The sequence below is a fragment of the Camelus dromedarius genome, chromosome 10 (genome assembly GCF_036321535.1).
Source record: "Camelus dromedarius isolate mCamDro1 chromosome 10, mCamDro1.pat, whole genome shotgun sequence".
NCBI classification, from domain to species: domain Eukaryota; kingdom Metazoa; phylum Chordata; class Mammalia; order Artiodactyla; family Camelidae; genus Camelus; species Camelus dromedarius.
The window spans coordinates 870539-891566 of NC_087445.1; the positions used below are offsets into that span (position 1 = coordinate 870539).

The following is a 21028-nucleotide window of genomic DNA, read 5'->3' on the forward strand; positions in this document are numbered from 1 at the left end:
GTTCTACATTTCTACAGTTATTATCCGATTTGAGGAAAACACATCAATAAACACCCCTACCTCCAAACAGGCTTATGCACCGTACCCCTCAGGCTACCACGCCCTGTGGTCCCTGTGTCCAGCAAGTCAGGCTGAGGAAGGCTCTCTGGGACAGCCAATACTCCACCTAAGCCCTGAGGGAAGAGGAGACCCTCAGGCCAGATCATCATCATCCCCTCAAAATCTCTGGCAGCTTGCATGTAAGCCAATTTTACAGAGTGGAACACTGAGACCCAGAGCTTTCAGACCCCTCTCCCTTCACCAGCCTCTCTGGTTCCTTCCTGCCAGTTCATTCGTTCAACAAATGTTTGCTTGAGTATACTATGTGCTCCTAGCTGCAAAGTGAGATGGGGAGCAGGTAATGGGGTGAGGCCTGGACCACCAAATGCAGAGAGGCCAAGGCTTGGATCAGTTCCTCAGGTGTCTGCTGGGTTCTCCTTGCCTCTTCTCCAGCTGCCCACGCATTTCCTCCACCAGAGGAGCCATATGTCCTCTCTGCTTCATAGGCCTTGAAGTCACATGGCACAGAACAGCTCTGTCTGGGCAGGGCATCAGGGAGGGCTCCCTGGAGGAGGTGGCTGAGGCCTGAGGGCAAGGAGATAACAGCCAGACAGGCCAGGACTTGGAGAGCTGGGGGGAATGTGGGTGTGGCAGCAAGTCCAAATACTGGTGGGGTGGAGAATGTGTGGCCCAGTCGATGCTCTATCCTCAGTCACATCACAGTCTCCCTCACCTTGGGAGGGTGGGAGGATTTTTTTCATTCCTCAGATGAGACTATTAAGGCTCAGGCACAGGATGCCTGTCAGAACTGCCATCCCTAACATGGATGGGGGGCGAGGTGGCGGCCCAGTCAGTCTGCATCTGTGGTGGGCTGAGGGCCTTCTTCCCTCCCTGGCCTCAGTTTCCCTCCCTGCACGTGGTCGTGTTGCTGGTGCTCTCCAGGAGCATGCCATTCCCCAGAAGCCCCAGAAAAGGTGGATGGGGAGGCCTAGATCAAGGTTCACACTGGCTGAGTTTCCTCCAGAACCAAGCCCAGTGCCTCCCACTGCTTCTGAAGATGACTCTGATACAAGTGGGTGTTCTGAGGCATGACAGGGTGTATGGTTTCCTACAGGCCACCCCCAGTTCCCTAATAGCACAAATGGAGGCCAGCACCACATGCTTGAACACCCAGAACATGAAACCATGCCCCAGATGGCCAAGAAAACATGCTGTCTCCCTCTTGATATGTTATGGGCTGTTACAGGCTGGACTGTGTCCTCCTCAAAATTCAAGTGATTAAGTTCTAACCCCTAGTATCTCAGAACATGATCTTATCTTGAGACAGGGTCTTTATAGAGACAATCAAATTAAAGAGAGGTCTTTAGGGTGGTCCAATGGGACTGACATCCCTACAAAAAGGGGAAATTAAACAATCTTATGGTTACTGGGGAAAGGTGGTGGGAAGGGATAAATTTGGGAGTTTGAGATTTACACATGTTAGCCACTATATATAAAAATAAATTTTTAAAAAGTTTCTTCTGTATAGCACAGGGAACCATGTTCAATATCTTATAATAACCTTTAATGAAAAAGATATGAAAACGAATACATGAATGTATATGCGTGACTGGGACATGTGCTGTACACCAGAAATTGACACACTGTAATTGACTATAATTAAAAATAAAAGCAAATATTGAACCCTTCCAAGATAAAGAAGTAAGGGGGGATCAGACAAAGGGACAAAAGAGCTGTGTGAAAACTGGAATGATGCTACCACAAGCCAAGGAACATTCAGAAGCTGGGGAGAGGCCTGGAACAGACCCTTTCCAGCGCCTTCAGAGGGGGCACAGCCCTGCCAGCACCTTGATCTCAGACTTCTGGCCTCCAGAACCCTGAGACTACACATTTGTGTAGTCCTAAGGTACCCAGATACGAACATGCTTGGCTCATATAAAGGGAAATAAAGTCATCATGTGTGACAAGCCTAAAATGGGAATTAGATACTATGGGGTGAAACAACTCTGACCCAGGAAAGGGGAGGGCTCTTATGTATCATCAGCTTCTACCAACATTTAGCTTGGTCAGCATTCCTACTCTGATGATGGAACCACATGTCTATCTTGGTCACCACTACCCAGTCTAATGGGGAATAAACTGAGTGATCCATCATTAAATGAGTGCAGACCAAGATGGACCCAGGGATTCTCCGTTTTACTAGGTAGTGGAGATCAAGTTAGATCCAGGAATCCACCATTAGACTAGGTAGTGTAGACCAAGATGGACATGAAGGATCCATTATTAGACCAAGATACACCCAGGAACGCTCCACTCACTTTCCCCCGGCTCTGCCAGGCTGGTCACCTGATCAGAGCCGCCCACAGATACCACGGCTGGGTCGTCGGTGTCTCACAGCTCCCTGGGCGGTTGCCTGGGCTGGGCGGGGTCCTAGGAAGAGGAAGGGGCGGGCCGCAGCGCTGAGCCTAGATGGGGGCTGCTGCAGTGGGAACTGAGTAGGAGGCTGAGGGCAAGGAGAGGGCCGGTCTCCCTCACCGGGTGTGCTCGTGTGAGCCCCGGGCTGGATCCTGGGGGTCTGAATCCTGCCCCTACGACCCGGGGGTCCCTCACTGAGGACTTACAACATGACACTCACCACAGAGGGGCTGACTCACAGTGACACAGATGGGGTCCATACGTGCTGCTCACTGAGAACACCTGGTCTGGAGGATCCGGGCCGTCGGAGGGGCTGAGGCAGAGGGCAACGCCTGCGCAAGGCCTTGGAGCGAGACTTAGCGCTCCGCGGGCTTTGCCCCTTGGGGATTTGGGCTCCCCTGGGGCCGGCCCCGCCCCCAGTCCTGGGAGGGCGTGTCCGGGCCGCCCCGCCCCCGCTGGCCCCTGCCCGGCAGTCCGGCGAGCGCATCGGAGCGCGCAGGGATGCGCGGGGTGGCGGTGACCCTCCGCCGCAAGGCTAGGCCCCGGGGGCGCATGGGGGACGCCACGGCCGCCCCCGGGAACGGCACAGGTGAGGGCCAAGGCCACAGGCCTCGAGCGGGGCTCTGCGCCCATTTCACGGACGGGGAAGCTGAGGGGCAGGGCGCACAGCCCTGGGGGTGGGGGTGGCGCACGGCCGCCGGGAGGCGTACAGCCCGAGGACGAAACTCCTCGACCCTCTCTCTCCGCCCAACGGGCGCCCCAGCGGAGCCGAAGCGCGGCGGCGAGTTGCCAGAAACCAGGCGGCGGCGTCCAGCCTCCCACCAAGCCAGGTGCGCGCCCTTTCCTGATCGGGGCCGCCTCGGTGCGGGGAAGTCTGTGCGGCAGACGTGGGGAAATCGAAACTGGTCTCACATTGCGGGGAGGTGCCCCGGTTCCTTGGTTAGCTCCCCAGCCCCACTTCGCAGGTGGGGAAACTGCTCCTGGGAGCGGGGAGCGACTGCTTGAGGTCCCAGGGCAGCCGGGCCTGGGGCTGAGGCTCCAGGGTCTCTGGAAGGAGGGGAGGGTTGGTTGGTATCTTGAGTGTTTGATTTCGAGCTTATTCTGTAGGGGGTTCACCTTCCTGCCCAGCTCGGGTCTACGGAACGCGCCTGAAGCCCTGGGTTCGAATGTCAGCTCTGCTCTGCTCTGCTCTATGAATGCGTCTAAAATCTAACCCTTTTAGAAACACAACCAAACCCAGACCTTGTGCCCCAGTTGTTCTTGGAGGCTCATTTCATTGCACGCTGCTCCCTGCCCCTTAAGCCTGAGGGTCTCTGCACACCTGTGCCCCAGGCCAGGCGCCGGATTGCACAGGTGCAAGCTGGGCCTGGAAGCAGGCTGGCCACGTCACATCCCACCTGGGGTGCAACCAGTCATGCTTAAAACAGTGACACTTGCCATACTGGGAGAGTGCCGGCTCCCTCTCCATTGGAGAAACTAGGCCCAGGGAAGTAAGTCGCAGAGCAGAGGCCTGTGGCTTGGTGGTGTGGGAGCTGAGACCTGAGACCTGCCCCTGACCTGGTGGGGTGGATTTATTTTCTTTGACTCCCTTGGCCAGCCTGATGCCCAGTCCTGAATTCGTGTTTTGCCCCTGTGTGTGAAGAGGACTGTTTGTGCTGGTTGTGCAGTAATGCCTGGGGAGGTGAGTGTCCACTGAGAGGTGGAGGGATTTGCCCAAGGTCAGCCAAGAATTGGGAGGGGCTGCATACAAAAGGCGGTTTGCAGAAGACTCTCCTGGGGAAAGAGGGTCTTAGAGTCCAGTTTGCATACAAAAGGCTGTTTGCAGAGGGCTCTACTGGGGGAAAGAAGGTCCAAGAGTCCAGTTCCTACCACCTGGCCTGCCCAGCTTGGCCTCAGCCCTGCTTCTGACTGGCTGCGGCTCGGCCTCCTCCCAGACATGAGCCCTGGGGGTCCCAGCCCTTCAGCCCTTCCCAGGAATTTGGGGTTGGAGCCCCCCCCCCGACCTGGGATACTTCTCTCTATCTCTGTGCCTCAGTTTCCCCATGTGCTAAGTGGTGGGCACTGAATACCTGCCCCAGGCTTGTGGACAGGCTAGGGGGAGCCAGGGAGGGCTCAGTGCACGCACGCTGGCCGTGGTTCTGCTCCAGGGTAAAGCTGTTGTTCGGACTCCTCCACTCCTCTGCCCCATGGCCCCAGTCTCTTGGACTGTGAAATGGGCACCCACATCTCCCTTTGGGGCTGTGAAGTGAAGGGATGGATGTGGGGGTCTTTGGAGACAGTTTGGCACTGTCTAAAACACAGCAATGGGATGGATGTTTCACCTACAATCTATAAAATGGGTACTTTAGTCTGCTGTTCCTAGAGGAGGTATGAAAGTCCAGCCAAACAGACACAGGGTCCTAGGATTCTCCCCTCATCTCCCGTGCACAGCCGGGGAAGGGCTGGTTGGGGGAGGCTGGCTCAGAGCAAGATCTTAAATCTTTATTGAATGGCTGACTGGGAGGCCACCCTCCCACTGCCCTCAGGCCCCTTTCCCAGGCAGCTCCAGCACTCCCTGATCGGGGAGATTGTCCAGCAGCATGGTACTGCAGGAGGAGGAACTCAGGGTTCCAGTGGCCAGAGGCGACCCCCCTCCATACCCCTGAAAGGACTGTGAAGGAGGGGTCTGAAAAGGGGGCAGCAGGACTGCCAGGTGGGTGAGGACGTGCTCTGTGGGCATCCCCTTAGCTTCACCCCTGCAGCCCAGCCACACAGCCAGCCTGGGCCCATTTCATGGAGGAGCAAGCAAAGCCCAGAGGGTGTGGGTGGGAATCTAAACATGGCCTCTGTGCCCCTAAGGCCCAGCTCTGGTCTCCTCCCAGGGATACAGGCAGAGCTGCTGGATGAAGGAGGCTCCCTGGAGCCTCAGTGTCCTCCCCTGAGAGATTTGGGGGGTCGGGGGGGTGCCCTCTTCTTGGAGCCATGGCCAGCATAAAAGGTAACTTATTTACCCCCGTGAGCGAGGTCAGGGTTTGGGGGCCATGTGGGCTCCAGGAAGGAGGACGGGAGGAATGGGCCTATGGTCCAAGGTTCCAGATAAAAGATTAACAAACAAGGATTTTTCTCACCCCCACTGGCCTGGCAGGCTGGGGGCGGGATGGGCTGGGAGGACAAGCTGTCCAGGTCAGGCCGAGCGCCCCTCTGTGTGTTAGGGGGTGGGAGGGAGCATTGCCCAGGGTGAGGGGGTGATGGGGCTGTTGGGCGCACACCTGATGGGCAGGTCTGCCTCTCCACTGTCCAGTGAGCCTGTTTTTGGTTTGTATCCTGTTTGTATCATATCCATTTCCTTTGTTTTTTTCTGTTGTTTTTCCTCTCCTTTGAGATTTATTTGTACATAGTTAAAAAGGTGGGGTCATCATCAAGGGTACAGAGAAAAAAATGCACCAAAGGTCGAGGGGTGCAGGGGTCCAGCCAAAGGAGGGCTGGGGGACACGCAGCATCCAGTGTCTGACCGGGGCTGCAAGTGGGCGGGGTCAGGCACCAGGGCTGGACGGGGCTGGAAGCAAAGGACAGCTGGGGGTGTGGGGTGGTCCGCCGCAGGCACCAGGCCTAGGAAGGGGTATAGAGGCAGCTGGGTGTCTGTGCGGGTTTTCAGCAGGGAAGGGGGGATTTGCTTCTTAGACACCAAGTGTGGGGAGGGGCTACTGGGGGGCTGGCTAAGGAGTCCGGGGGTCCCCAGGCTGCGGAGGGGTCAGTGAGGAGTGTGAGCAGAGGCTCAATTTGCAGTGGTAGGGGAATGTGGTGTCTGGAGCCAGCTGGCCCACCTGCCAGACCTTGGTGCCTTCTCAGACTATTCTTGGAAGGTGGGTAGACTGAAGCCCTCGTAGCCCCCTGGCACCGGTCCACCTTCCTGCCCCATGTGGGGCACGTGTCACCAGTCCCGTAGAAAGGTCTGGTGGGGGCCCTGTTAATATATATGGAGCCTTCATGTGGAAAATGGGCCCAGCCCAGAGAAGTGTTCGCTGGTCTTCCAGGCCCAGAGAAGGGGTGCAGGAGATATTGGAGTTGGGGGGGTGGGTGGGGCAGGGGAATGGGTGGCAGGTAGAGGTGTCCTGGGTGTTGTGGACTTGGGGTGGGGGGCTCCTCTTAGGGGGTGTTCCTGAGTTCCCATCATGGCTTTAAGGTCTCCACCAGGTGATCCCACTCCTCCTGTGAGCCTGGGGGGCAGCTCATCCTGATCTGCATGTTGGGGAATTGAGTCTGAGCAAGATGAGGACCAGGTCCAGGACCTGAGGCTGGGAGGTGATGCAGCAGGGTCAGACCCCTGGATGGGGGCTGTGGGGGGGGTGTTCCTAGCAGAGCAGGCCCACCTGGCTTCTCTCCCTTCGCCTTTGAGCCCAGCCGGGCTCTGGGATCACTGGAGGTTGAGCTCCCCGCCTCCCAGGTAGGGGAAGGTTCTGTGAGGTACTCACTGCAGGGGGGCCATGGGCAAGGCTCCTCCTCCCCTTACCCTCCCTTACCAGAGTTATTTCCTCAGACCTTTCATTTTCATTTTTGAAAGAAGACCCATTCAAAAAAAAAAAAAAAAGAAAACAAAAAAGACACATTCAAACAACACACTTAGGCTGGGAGAAGGGGCTCCCTACCTCTGATGGGCACGAGACCCCTGTATCGGCTGGCGGGCAATGCAGAATGTAAGGCCACAGGTCTGGGGAGGGATGCCACAATTGCATTTAAGGCCCCCCATTCTGAGTCTCTTGGGGGCCCCTTCCACCCACAGCCCGCAGCCTGCATGGTTATGGGGCAACGGCGTTCTCACTGGGCCTGCGCTCCAAGTTCTCTTGTACCTTTCTCTTAAGTCTTCAGTTTGACGCCCACCGTGGGGGCATCTGTAGGTCAGGCCCGGTCCCTTTCTGTGGGACACCCCTCCCCCTCCCACCGTGATGAGGCTCCGGGAGGCAGGACAGGCTCTGGGCATCTTAGGGGGAGAGGTTACTTCTGCCCTTTAAGATGTGTGACATTCTTGGATGGTGAAACGGCCTTCAGTGCTGTCTCAGGACGGGCACCCTCGCTGCAGCGGAACCCAGCAACAGCACAGGATGTGGCTGTTGACAGCCAGGCCCTCTCCCCACGACAGTAGTGGTTTCCTCGCTGGGGCCGCGGCTAGGGCGGGGGCTGCACGTCATCTGTCAGCCCCCGCCCTGTCCTGCTCACTGCAGAGTTTACAGGTGGGTCACAGGGCTGGATGGGTGACCTGGTCACCCAGCTGGTAAGTGTGGCTTATACCCAGACACGTATGGCTGCAGGGCTGGCCTGCTGCCTCGGTTCCTGGAGCCTCTGCTCCCGTCTGTGACTCCCCACGCCAGGGCCATCGGAGCTAGTAATGCAGGGTCTGGGCTGGGCCCTGGGTACGGAGCTGGGCAGCCACCCATGGGGCCTGGCAGGCCAGCCGGGGCCCATCAGGCAGTCAGTTAAATTCAGCAGGGGTGCTTGAGCCTTTCTCCCCACATTTAAAATCTTTCCAAACATACCACAGAGTTGAAAGAATGTATAACCCCCTCTCCCCCAGCTCTAGCCTACCCTTAACATTTCACTAGGCCTGCTTCATCGCATCTCTTTGTCCATCCTTCAAGGCATCTGACTTTTTTTGATGAAGTTCTACTTGTATCTTTAAAGGATGAATACAAGTTTCTCCCTTCCGCCTTTCATTCCCCAGGCGCTGGTGCGGGTGCTGGGCCAGCAGCCACAAACCCCCAAAGCTCTTATCCTTTGCCGATCTCCCACCACAGGGGCCTCCCTTCCCTGAGGGTCACATGGGGCTGGGCAGAAAGAAGGTGCTTGGCCACAGAAGAATAGAGAAGTCACAGCTCTAAATTGGGGACTGGGAAGTGCTGGCTGCCCAGTGGCCCTGGGGAGGGGGCCACGTGGCCAGCCCATGGCTGCCCTGCTGCAGCTACCCGGTTCAAAAGCCCCAGTCCACTTCCCGGGCTGGAGGATAGCACGTGTCCAAGTCCACGGATCCTGAAAAAGAAAAGAGGTTCTTCCTGGGGGAGTGCTGGTCATAGCCCTCAGCTGTTAGGTCGTTCATTTATTCATTCTTGTATTCATGCATGCATGTGTTCATTCATTCATTCATTCCTGGTTTGGTGCCTGTGGAGACAGAGCTTGGTGATTAATGAAGGGCCGTACTCTGGAGTCAGAGTGACATCCCACTGTACCACCCGCTAAGTACTGGGTGACCCATGGCCAGTGAGGGTAGTCAGGAAATGTCCAGACTGAGGGCACAGGGTAGGTGCTGTGTCCTCCTCACCCTGCCTCCCTGGGGCTCCCCACTCCTTCCTGCCTGCAAGCACCTGCCTGTCCCCTGCTGCAGGGTGGGACAGCCTCCCAGGTCCTCCCTGCTGTGCCCTCTGTCGCAGGGGTTATGGATCCCTTCCCGCACACCCTCACCAACCTGGTGGGCTGGTCTTTTTCATCTTGACCAAGCTAAGAAACCAAAAGTATATCTTAGGCTGCAAATTTGCATTTCTTTGATTGACATAAATATTTCCGCTGAATTTTTCTAACAGCTTTATTGAGATACAACTCATGTGCCACATAATTCACACAGTCAAATTGTACATTTAAGGTGTACAGCTTGATGGCTTTCAGTACATTCACAGATATGTGCAGCCATCGCCACAGTCAATTTTAGGACATTTTCATCACCCCAAAAGGAAAGCCCCCAGCCCTTAGAAGTTACCTCCCAACCCCCTCTCCCCCCAGCCTCAGATAGCCGCTGACCTATTTCTGTCTCTATGGATTTGCCTGTCCTAGACATTTCATACAATATCTGGGTTCTTGTGACTGGCTTCATGCACTGAGCATAATTTTTTGAAAGTTCATCCACCTTGTAGAATGTGTCAGTGCTTCATTCCTTTTTACTTCCGGATGATATTCCACTGCATTGATGGACCACATTTTCTTTATCCATTCGTCAGTTGATGGACACCTAGGTAGGTTCTGCTTTTTGGCTATAATGAATAATGCTGCTGTGAACATTTGTGTACAAGTTTTCACATGGATGTGTTTTCCTTTTCCTTCGGTATGCTGCTTGGAGGGGCATCGCGGCATCTTATGTATGCATATACATACTCTGTGTAACTGTCGAAGAAACTGCAAAGCACCTGCCCCGTTTACACTTCTCAGCTGCGGTGTGTGAGGGCACCAGTTTCTCCTCGTTCTTGGTACACCCGTTATCACCCGTCTATTTCATGTGTGATTTTCACGGTAGATGCGGCGTGCCTCCCTAAGGATTTGATTTGTATTCCCCTGAAGCTAATGATGTTGAGCATCTTTTCATGTGCTTGTTGGTGGCCATTGGTGTATCTCTTTAGAAAAATGTCTGTTCATATCTTTTACCTGTTTATAAATTGAGTTGTCTTTTTATAATTCATTATAATAATTTATACATTACTGAATACAGTCTCTTATCAGATAGATGGTGCAAATATTTACTCTCACTCCACAGGCTGTCTTTTCACTGTCTTGATAGTATCTGTTGAAGCATAAATTTTTTTCATTTTAATGAAGCCCAGGTTCTCTGTTTCTTTTGTTGTTCTTCTTGGTATCATTGAGGAATCATTGCCTAATCCAAGGTCAGAAAGATTTACCCCTATGTTTTCTTCTAAGAGTTTTATGTCTTATATTGAGGTCTTTGATTCATTTTAGGTTAATTATTGTATATGATGTGAGGAGAGATCCAACTTTCTTCTTTTGCATGTAGATATTATCCCAGCGCCAATTGTTGAAAAACCATTCCCACTGAATTATATTGGCACCCTTGTCGAAAATCAATTGACTGTAAATATACGTTTATTCCTGGACTCTCAGCTCTTGCATTGGCCTATATGTCTGCCTTTTATGCCAGTACTGTTCTGTTTTGATCACTGTAGATTTGTGGTAAATTTTGAAATAGGGAAGTATGAGTCCTCCAACTTTATTCTTCTTTTTCAAGGTTGTTTTCTATTCTGTTGGGCTATTCTGGGTCTTTGGCGTTTCCTTATGAATTTTAGGATCAGCTTGTGAATTTCTGCAAAGGTGGCAGCTGGGACCCTGATAGGGGTCACGTTGAACCTGTACATGAGCAAAATTGGACTATTGCCGTCTTAACTGTGTTAAGTCTTCTTCCCCATGAGCGAGTGAAGGATTTCCATTTATTTAGGTCTTCTTTAATTCCTCTCAACAATGCTTTGTAGTTTTCAGAGCTGAAGTTTTGCACTTCTTTTGTTAGATGTATTCCTAAATAATGTATTCTTTTTGATGCTTTTGTGAATGGAATTGTTTTCTTAATTGCATTTTCAGTCTGCTCATTGCCACTGTACTGAAATACAGTGGGGTTCTTTGTGTGTTTATCTTGTATCCTGCAACCTTGCTGGACTCCTTTATTAGTTCCCATCGATTTTTAGCAGATGCTTAGGGATTTTCTAGATGTAAGATCGTGTCATGTAATAGAGAAGTTTTGCTTCTTCCTTTCTAATGCAGATACCGTTTAATTTTCTTAATTAATTGCTCTGCCCCCTGATTTGAGGCCATTTTTTTTTCCTTTCCTAACTTACCATTTTTTTCTCCTATGATTTTTATCATGTCTTATTAATATGTAAGTGCTGTTTATGTAGGAAAGATGCTCTGTTACATGTATGTTGCAAATACCCACACTCCCTCATTCTGCTGTTAAGTGAGGTATCTTAAGCCCTGCCTCAGTCCTGTCTCTGGGTGCCCACTCTAGCTGTGGGTGCTGGGCAGGTCAGCCACCTCTCTAGGCTTGGTTCTTCGTGTTAAAATGAGGATAATAATGATTTCTTCCCTGCCGTCCTCTGCGGATGGCTGAGTGCTGCACAAGGTCAGGAATCGGGCCCCTTCTTGACCAGAAGATTCTATCAGACCTTCATTGCTGTTGTTAATGTGACACTAATGATGGACGTCTGGGGACTGGGAGGCCCGAACCCTCCCAGACGTGCAGTTCACATGGCGGCCACGGCCCAGCACAGCTCCACCCCTGCCACCCCAGCATGTCATCCAGCTTGCTGTGCTTGAGTTTCCCCGTCTGTGAGGTGGAGATGGACGGCCTTCCTCATGGCTGTAACTCTGTGGAGCAGCCGTTAGGTGCTCACTGTTGTTTGTGCTGATCCAGAAGTCAGTGCCCCCCTCCCTGCTAAGTGCACAAACCACAAGGGCCCCAGGCTCACGCTTCCCTTACCCAGCATTTCAGCCTGGTGAGGCCCCCCTAGGTTCTCCCTGGGGGCAGAGCTAGGGGGTGGACTAAATGCAGCTTGGCCACCCACAGCCAAACACTGTCCCTCGCTGTCCCTGCCCACAGAGAGGGTCTTAGGCAACCTTGGCCTCCCTGAGGACAGAGTGCAGGACTGAGGCTGAAGCCTGGCTCTGCCACCTTAACACCCTAACCCTAAGCGGGGCAGAGCCAGTGCGGCCGTGTGGTTGTGCCTTGCCCTCTGTGAGCCTCGGTTTCCACTCTGGATGGGGCTGGTTATGCACAAACGTGTGAGGTGCTATCTCGGGGCACGTGAGTGCACTTGTGGCCCTCCGAGTGACAGCCACTGTCCTTGGGCAGTCCTAGGCGTGCTCTGTGCCCACAGCCTATGTGAGTGGGGTACTATGCATTCCATGTGGCTGCTTCCAGGCGGATGAAGATTTTGGAGGGCTCTCCAGCCCTCTGCAGGTGTCCTGGGTATGTATTTTGAAAACAGAACCTACAGGGTTTGTTGGGGAATTGGTTGTGGATTGAGAAAAAGAGTCCAGGCAGGTTCCAAGTTTTGGGGCTGGAGCAAGTAAAGGGTAGAGGGCCTGGTGGCTAACGTCAAAGTTAGAATGGAGGCGGTCAAGTGATGAGCAGGTTGGCCAGTGCAGGAGCTAAGCTGGGTGCGGCAGGCCGAGTGGCCGCAGGACATGTGTGTGTGGTGCCCGGGGCAAGGTCCTGGCTGGAGGCATTGCATGGCGGGCAGGGGGAAGGCTGTCTTGGGTGGTGTGGAATAAAGGGGTCCTCAGCCTGGGCAGTGCTGGCCTCTGTCCCAGCCCCCACCATTGCTCCCAGCTAGGACCCTGTCTCTGTGGAGGGAGTTGGGCACGGATGCTGCCTCTGGTCAGTACTGCCCCAGGCACAGGCCAGACAAGCACCACAACCAGTCTCCCTGTTGTCTGCGACTGGCCATTCTATGTTGTACACAGTGCACAAAACCAGAAATTTCCAGAAAAGCAGAAGGAAGAGCCTCTTGCACTCAGGCACCGGGAGGCATGCTCCAGAGCATTGGAAGTAGCTTCATTCTGTATTCTGAACACCGGAGACAACTCACATGCCCATCAGCAGGGAACAGGGAAGCCAGCAGGGCCATTCATACAGCAGGACTCAGCTCCACCGGAAGCACGGACAGCTGCCGACACACGCAGCAGGGCACCTCTCCTGTCACTGTGCTGAGCACGGGGAGCCAGACACGACGGGCACGTTGTGTATCACACGTGTGTGTTGAGAAAGTAGGCCCAGAGCCTCCTGGCCTGGTTCCGAATCTCTGCCCTACAACATAGCTGCTGGGTGACTTCAGGAAGTGACTTAACCACCCTGTGCCTCAGTTTGCTCTCCTGTCAAAAGGGGGAAATCATGGTTCTCCCTCAGAAAGTGCTTTGTGGATTGATGAGCTGTTGTGTTTGGAACAGTGTCCAGCGCACAGTAAATTCTATATATGTGCCAGCTGTTGTCACAGTTACTACTGTATAAAACCACTTGTGATCGCCACTTTATCTGAGTGCCCCTCTGTGTCTTTGTATAAGGACATCATTGTCACACTTGGGGACAGCATTGCCGGCCTTTGCGTCAGATGTGCTTTGATTAACGGCACTGATCCCCACAGCTGGAGATGGAGGTGGTTTCCAGCTTCTAACTATTCGGCACAGCTCGGAAACAAACATCCTGGTGTAGAAATCCTGCCGGCAGATACCTATTTCCGTTGGCTAAATTCTCAGATGTATGCACAACAGAAATCTCTTAATGCACTTTACCAAACTGCACAGAAAGGTTTGGATCTGCGCCACCATCAGGGGAGTCGCTCCTGGCCCCTTAGTAACTTCACACGTGGTCTTTTTGCTTTTCCTTTCTGCCAAGTGGAGGAATGAAAGATGAGCTCCCACTTGAATTAGCATGTCTTCAGTTACCGTGAGGGCGAGCATTTTTTCATGTCTGCTGGCTACTTGTATCTCGTGATTTGCTTGTTCACACATTCATCCATACTCTGCTTTACTTGGATGTTCAGCTTTTATTGATATGTAAAACCCCTTTATAAATTAAGGGTGTTGGACCTTTGTCCTATGTTTTCCAAATATCTTTTCCTAATTTTTTTCACCTGAATTTGTTTGTTTTTCAATTATTAGGGAGGGAGTAACAAAAGTTTTTGTTTTTTTACTTCCCATGAAATCACATCTGTAGATCTCTCTGCCTCCTCCCCCCCCCCCCCCGATTCTGCCTTTGGAGCCACACTTGGGTAATAATTGTCTTTTTGCTTTTGTTGTGCTCAGATGTGTATTTTATCAATCGCATGGTCTTCAGAACATCCAGAGTTCACTTAAAGTAGGGATCAGCTCCACTTTTGGGTCCAGGCCACTGGCCATATGGACACCACTCCCAGTTGCCTGGGTAGCTGTGTGACATTCTCCAGAGCATCGCGTGGTCACAGGGGCAGTGTTGCCTGTCCCAGGTGAGGGCTCCTGCCCAGCCCCTGCCCTGAAGGGTGGGGTCTTCATGCTGTCTCTCCTCTTTTCTCTCCTAGGCCTGTGTGTACAAGTGCAGCCACCCCCGCAGGGCACCTTCCAAGTGCTTCGTGGAGACGGCACTTCAGTGGGGACTGTCATTGTGTTCCACTGCCCCTCAGGCCACCAGATGGTGGGGTCAGGCCTCCTCACCTGTGCCTGGAAGGGGAGCGTCGCTCAGTGGTCTTCGGGAACCCCCATGTGCAAGAGTGAGGCCCACTCCCCGAGCTGCCCCCGGCTCAGCAGTGGCCCCTGGTTGGGGTGGGGGTTGCTGATCTTGTCACATGGATGACATGAGTGTCCATGGAGAAGGTGTCATGGGTGCCAAGTCTCAGTCGGGTTTCTGTGTAGGGTCCTGCTTCCGGTGCTGGTGGTCCCTCAGGGCTCCACGTTAGCAGTATAGACTCACGTCCTAGCAGCTGCTCCAGGTTCTAGCTTTGCCAGCGACTTGGTCTGTCATCTGCAAGAGGTTCCTTGTGCTGTCTGAACTAGCACTTTATCTGTTAAGCAGAAAACTATGTTCATTCATTCATTTATTCATTCTTTCTTTTGTACATGGCACGAGGCAAACCTTAATGGGAAATTCTATGCACTAAGAATTCTAGAACTGGGGATACCAAAGGCTAGGATGTGCCTGGCCATAGCGCCCCAGTCTCAGGGAGGAGATGGTTTTCTAGTTGGATTTGTTATACAAGGTGTTGAAGGCGAACACCCAGCACATCCTTTAGAACCTGGTAGAATTAGTTCTCAGCATTTGGCACACAGCTGATATGTGCCAAAGGCCCTTTGTTTTGACCCCAAAACTGGCATTTTCATGGCTTTTGTTCCTTCCTGGGAACTGACCTGTGACAGTACATAGGCCCCAGAAGGGTTTTGCCAGCTCAGAGCATTGTAAAAACAGACCATGGTGGATTGTCTGCTGTCCTCTGGTCTCGGGCCCAGGCTGCAGTGGGTGAGACCCAGGGGGACCACCACTGAACTCCCTGTCAGAGCTTCCCCCAGTGTGCCACCAAAAATTCCTGAACACCCTCCAAAACCCTGCTCAAACACCCCTTTTTGTGGGGTGGCAGGCTTACCTGATAGTCCCTCCCTTACACCAGTTTGCACAGACCTTCACCTCAGCTGCCAGCACCTCCCAGCCTCCCCCACGGAACAGGGCTTGCCAAGGGCGGGCTGGCCCACGGGTCTGGGTGAGCTAGCCGTGTCTCCCTCACAGCTGTGCCGCCCTACGAGACCTTCGGCTTCAAGGTGGCCGTGATCTCCTCCATCGTCAGCTGCGCCATCATCCTGCTCATGTCCGTGGGCTTCCTCACCTGCTGCCTCATGAAATGCGTGAAGAGGAGTAAGCAGCGGCAATCCGACAGGTACAGGGGCCCCGGCACAGCTGTGGGGCACCTGCTGCGGCCACTCCTGGCCTCCTGGGCGGCGGGGGGAGGGGGGGCGGTCAGGGAGCGGGGCTGCTGGGGGCTTCGCATCTTGCTGTCCGCAGAGCACTGAGGCCGTGGAGGGCACATGGCGCACTCTCATGGTCTTTCCTAAGACGTGCTGCAGGTGTGGGTGTGGGTGTGGGTGTGGTGGGGGTGGTTTCAGGCTGTTGTCCGTGCGCATGCGCGGCTGGCTACTTGATGGTTAACTATGGCCTGCAGTGGGAGTCCCGCCTGCCTCTACTTTTCCTCCCTGAAACGTGTCCTTTTATTTTATTTTATTTTACTTTATTTTATTTTATTTTATTTTATTCTATTCTATTCTATTCTATTCTATTCTATTCTATATGTTTTAAATTGTGGTAAAATATTTACAACGTAAAAGTTACCATTTTTAAAAATTTACTTATTTTTTGGAGGGAGGGGACAGGAGGTAATTAGGTTTATTTATTTATTGAGGAGGTACCGGGGATTGAACCCAGGACCTTGTGCCCATCTTTAAATGCACAGCTCAGGGGCATTAGTTACATCCACAATGTCGTGCCCCCCTCAGCTCGATTCATCTCTGGAACTGTCCACACAGCCTGTCTTTGTGAGGAGAGTTTTCCTGGCACTTACTCCTCGTCCACGACTGCTTTCCCCCAACAGCAGCAGAGCTGAGAAGCTGCGACGGGAACCGTGTGGCCCTCAAATACTGACTGTTGGCCTTACAGAGACTTGCATGCAGTGTCCCGGACACGCGGACACCTGAATATCTTTCTCCCCGTCTCCCCTTAGGGCAGCCCAGCTGTGGCTCCAGCTGAGAGGCGAGGACTTGGAGACTGTGCAGGCCGCCTACCTCGGCCTCAAGGGCCTCAACAGCAGTGGCGTCGGCGGGGAGCCCAGGATCCAGCCCATCCAGGCGCATGACAACCACAGCTTCACCACGTGGGCATGGGCAGGGCGAGGGGGCAAGGGAGCAGCCTCGAGGGCGGGGGCCCTGGCTTGGTCAGGACACTGGGCCAGAGAACCTAGACCCTCACTGTCCCCAAATACTGGGAGCCCAGGCTCTCCAGGGCCTCAACTCCCATCCCTAAGACAGGGGCTGGGGGTTCTTGTTGCATCCATGCCTGACCCTGCACCCTAGTGCGTAGGGCTGCCCCTCCACCCCATGTCTTGTCTCCCCATGACCAGAGAAGGAAGCTTCCAGGCACGAGTATTTCCCTTCTCCAGGACCCAGCAGGGTTCCACTGCTCTGTCAACTTGCTGTCCCCTGGTATTTCCCTCCCGGTTCCTCTGTCTCTCAGTCTCTTCTCTCCTTGTCTCTCTCTTTCAACACACACGCACGTGCGCGCGCGCGCACACACACACACACACACACACACACAAGCACTTTTTTCTGAACCAATACAAGGACGTTCCCTTATGTACCTTTTTTTGACTCAAGGAGTCTAATCTTGGCTGAAGATGGACTACAGATAGAACATTTCCCAGTGTTGTTTCTAGCTTTGAGTGAGCATCCCTGACCCAAGATCACGCGGCTGCCTGGTCTCTGGGCTCCTTAAATGGGGTGACTATTTGTCTTTGGTGGCATTGCCTTTTGCAGGTTCCAGACCAGTCATCTCCTACAGACACTGTGTTCTGGACTCTGGTGTTCCCGCATGACTGCATTTGGGCAGCATTTCTGGTGCAGGTGCCCCGTGGGTGGTGCTGGTGTGAATTATAGAGGCGGGTCACGCTGTCCCCTTGCAGACGCGAGGACTGGGCCCTCTTGGCTGAGAGGAGCCCACGTCAGGTGACGAAGAAGGGCCTCTGCTAAGGGTTGCTCTGCTCCCCCTGTGACCTCTGACTTTAGCATCCTGGGATGATCCAGCCAGAACCAGTTTGCGCCCTGGGGGTTACAGAATAATGATTTTAATTCTGTTGTGATTCTGTTAGTTTTTCTGTGAGGAATGAGGATGAGCTCTGTTTTTTTCTTCCTTTCCTTTTCATTTTGTTGTTGTCTTTGTATCAACTATGAACTCATGAGTATTCTTTTATAAAACTTTATTATGGGGAAATTCCACAAATATACAGAAGCAGAATAGTGTAATGGGTCTCCTGTCCCCACCTGACACCCTCAGTGGTCACCATCCCCCTGTATCACGTGGACGCATGTTTCCTGTGGGCTCCAGTCCATCCTTGGTGGGAGCCCTGCTCTGCTGCCTCCTGCTCGTGCCCTCTGTTCTCCGAGTGCGTCCTTTCTCGCACAAGATGTTTCAGCCCATTTAGTGCTTTCTCTGCCCTACGCTGGGATCGACTGCCCCTCCAGGGAGCGGAGTGGACAGCCAGCATCGCAGATGCAGTCTGCCCATTTCCTCAGCCCCTCCCCACAGGAAGCTCCCCGGGAGCCAAGCATTTGCCCCAAGCCTGACGGCCTCACTGTGTGATGACTGTTCATGCCTCGGTTTCCTTGTTTGTGCGGTGATGATCATGGCAGTGCTCACCTCCTGGCCCTGTTGAGTTGTGAGTCAGTAACCTTGGCTGGGCTGGGAGCGCAGGCTCAGTGAGCACCAGTTGTAGTTAATTTCACTCTTGACCCTGTTGCACACGGGAGGAAACAGGCGAAGGAGGTGGCGGCCTGTGCAGTCTTGGCCAGGGTCTGTCTGGTCCCATGTCCACACTCATCACGCTGGGTCTGGCTGCCTCCTGGAATGGCCAGGCCTGCAAGAAGGAGTTGAGTCTCGGCCTCCTTCCCTTGAGCTTTGAACACAAGTAGGCTTACGTCATGGCAATTGTGGCCAATGGACATGCCCCCTTGCACCCTTCCCACCTAACCTGACATGTTGTCATGTTGCCATGGTAGTCCGAGGTCCCCAGAGCTTTGCTCCAAATAGTTCAACTACTATGCTCAGGTTTGAGTATGTCTAGAGCTGTTTTTCTTTCTCGAGATGACATTTTGGGGCGATCCTAGGAACAGACTGTCTAGGCCAAATAGACCAAGTATTTTTATTACCAAGTTCTTTCTCCAGGAACCCGGCATTAGCTGAGCCGTTTTTACAGCTGTACCATCACGTACCTTCGCTGAGTGTTTAGCGATTCGTTTTCCACCTGCTTACTCAGCTGGTGTGAGTTACATAGGTGGTTTTCATCGGCATTTCTTAAGAGTAACGTTGAGAAAGGATGTTTTCTCCATATCTTTGCTTACCAGTTGCATTGCTGGTTTTAGCCATTTTCCATTTGCTCTGCTGAATCGCTTGCTGGTGTGTTTTCTCATAAACACTGGGAGCTCTGTGTACACTGGGGAAGAGATCCCTACCTGTCGGCTGGCCGCAAGTGCCTTCCTTTTTGTTTCAGTTATGTTGGAGTTGTCTTGCTAGTGCATCTCCTATTCATACAGTCATATTTCCTTGGCAGGTTTCAGGGCTTCTCCATCGCTCCCTGCCCTGTGGTACCCCCTCCCCAGTATAGACCTGTGTCAGTCACATTGTCTTGTGTCTCAGTTGGGAAAAGCCCCAGTGGGATAGGGGAAGGAGTTGCTGCCTCTTAGGATGTGCCATCCGAGGCAAGTCCCAGATGCCCTGGTTCTCCCACTGATGGGTGGTGAAATCATCTTCAGTAGGGTGAGGTTTGCCCTCTGACCTTACTTTTATTTCATAAGCGCTTCCCAGCACACACATTGTGCCAGGCACTGTTTTAAGCTCTTCCAAGTATTGCCTGTTCTAATCTTAGGAGTGGGCACTATTTTATCCCATTTTAAGAAACTTGTCTGGAATCAGACGTAACTACTAAGCATGAAGTTAGGTTTAAACTCAGGCTGTCTGGCTTCAAAATCCACACACATGCTCACTAAGCTGACTTTCCATTCCAGTAATTAATTAATCAATTCATTCACTTATTCACCAAACCAACAGATAACTTCTTAGTTTCTACTGCTTCCTAGAGCTTTTCTGAGAATTAAATGCAGGTGGGAACAGAGATCCGGGAAGGCTTCCCGGAAGAGGTGATGTCTGAAGTGAATAGACTGGGAAAGCCTGTGTTGCAGGGGAAGGATAGAGATGGCATCTCAGGGAGAGGGAAAAGCCAGGCAGCCTCAGGGAGCAGAGGCCAGTGTGAGTGGGAGGTGGGAGTGGGGCCAAGTGGACAAGGGTGGGGCCAGGGTCTGCTCAACCTGGAGAAGGGGTTGGTTTGTCGTTTGGAGGGTAGGGAAGGCCACAAGGGAACTGAAGAGATAGAAGTTGGGGGATCTGGTCCCAGACTGCCAGAGAAGAGCCTGGCAAGAGTGAAGGTGTCTTCCAGAATGTTCCTGGGGCCCTGTGTCCCTTCTTTACGTAGGACATCCTGGTCCCCAAAGTTTTATGCACATTCTTAAAAAACTTCCTTTCTCTACAAAGCCCCAGGAAGCCCCTTCCCACCCTTGGAAGGTGGGTGTGCTGTTCCTCGGGTCACCCTTCTCATATAAGTGAGGGGCCTGAGGCCCAGGGAGGGACACTGATGGAGGGGACTCCTTGGGTGCATGGCAGCTCGAGCAGGAGGAAATGGGGTCCCCAACCTCAGGGCAGCAGTCTATCCCAGGCCCACTGAAGGCTGGGGCCTGGGTACTTAGCATAGGGGCAGAGTTGGGATTAAACAGGGTCCCCAGTCTTCCCCGAGCTCACATCTCCTCTCCTTGCAGAGACCTTGGCGAGGGCACCAGAGAGCTGGCCAGCATGGCCCGAGGCATGGACAAGGACCCCTGGGCACCCAGTGGCCCCACCAGCTCATCCCACACCCAGGTGATGGTGCATACAGCGATGCCAGGGCAGAGCCTGCCTGCCTCCAGGCCGACTGTGAGAATGCTCAGACAGCCTGCAGCCTATGTCCCAGGGTGACTAAGGCGGAGGCCAGCGCCCACCTTCCGCACTGGGAAGGCCGGGCCAACCCCACCAGCCGGCCGCCTGCATCGCGACCTGTGTCCAGCTCAAGACTGGTCAGTGAAATCAACTTCCAGGTTTAGGGATCCCTCAGGGCATTGATCTGGGGACCCTCGCTGGGGTGTCCTGTCCCAGGGGAGCCCAGCTGTAGCAGTTTTTGTAGGTAGGCTTCCTTGAAACCACTGCTGAGGTTCACAGAACCAGCTGCAGCCTCCCTCAAGCCAGGCTCCCTTAAAAAGACTGGGGGACTTTTTAAGCATATCTAGTTTTGCATAACAGAGTCGAAAGATGGCAGCAGACTTCTCCACAACTGCAGCTGGCTGCCTTGTATCTTCCCCCATCGGACGTGCTGCCTGCCAGCAGGGAGCCAGCTGGGTGCTGCATCCATTAACTGTAAAGTTGCGGTAAGGGGTGTGAAATAAACATTCTTTGAAAAATAGCAAAGGTAAAAATCACTGCCTCACTTTTCAATCACTGTGTAACAAAACCTCAAGCATAGTGACGTAA

The 21028-nt window shown here is 53.3% G+C and overlaps 1 protein-coding gene and 1 long non-coding RNA gene across 5 annotated transcripts in view; one reads left to right on the forward strand and one right to left on the reverse strand.

Moving 5' to 3' along the window:
• Positions 1–2890, reverse strand: part of LOC105084671 (uncharacterized) — a 23977-nt gene extending 21087 nt beyond the window's left edge. Inside the window, exon 1 of the long non-coding RNA XR_836724.3 lies at positions 2675–2890. This is a non-coding gene — a long non-coding RNA (uncharacterized LOC105084671). The remainder of the gene's footprint in view (positions 1–2674) is intronic.
• SUSD3 (sushi domain containing 3) lies at positions 2891–20973 on the forward strand. Of its 4 annotated transcripts, none has more exons than XM_031447169.2 (5): positions 2891–3043; positions 14247–14435; positions 15443–15590; positions 16428–16577; positions 20284–20973. In XM_031447169.2, exons 1-5 carry the CDS (start codon positions 2956–2958, stop codon positions 20477–20479), a joined length of 771 nt encoding a protein of 256 aa, XP_031303029.1. In that variant the 5' UTR covers positions 2891–2955; the 3' UTR covers positions 20480–20973. The 4 variants fall into 4 exon arrangements, with proteins under 4 accessions (XP_031303029.1, XP_064346144.1, XP_064346145.1 ...); XM_064490075.1 differs by lacking the exon at positions 2891–3043 and adding an exon at positions 3166–3284; XM_064490076.1 differs by lacking the exon at positions 2891–3043 and adding an exon at positions 12140–12160.
• Positions 20974–21028: the final 55 nt, after the last annotated feature.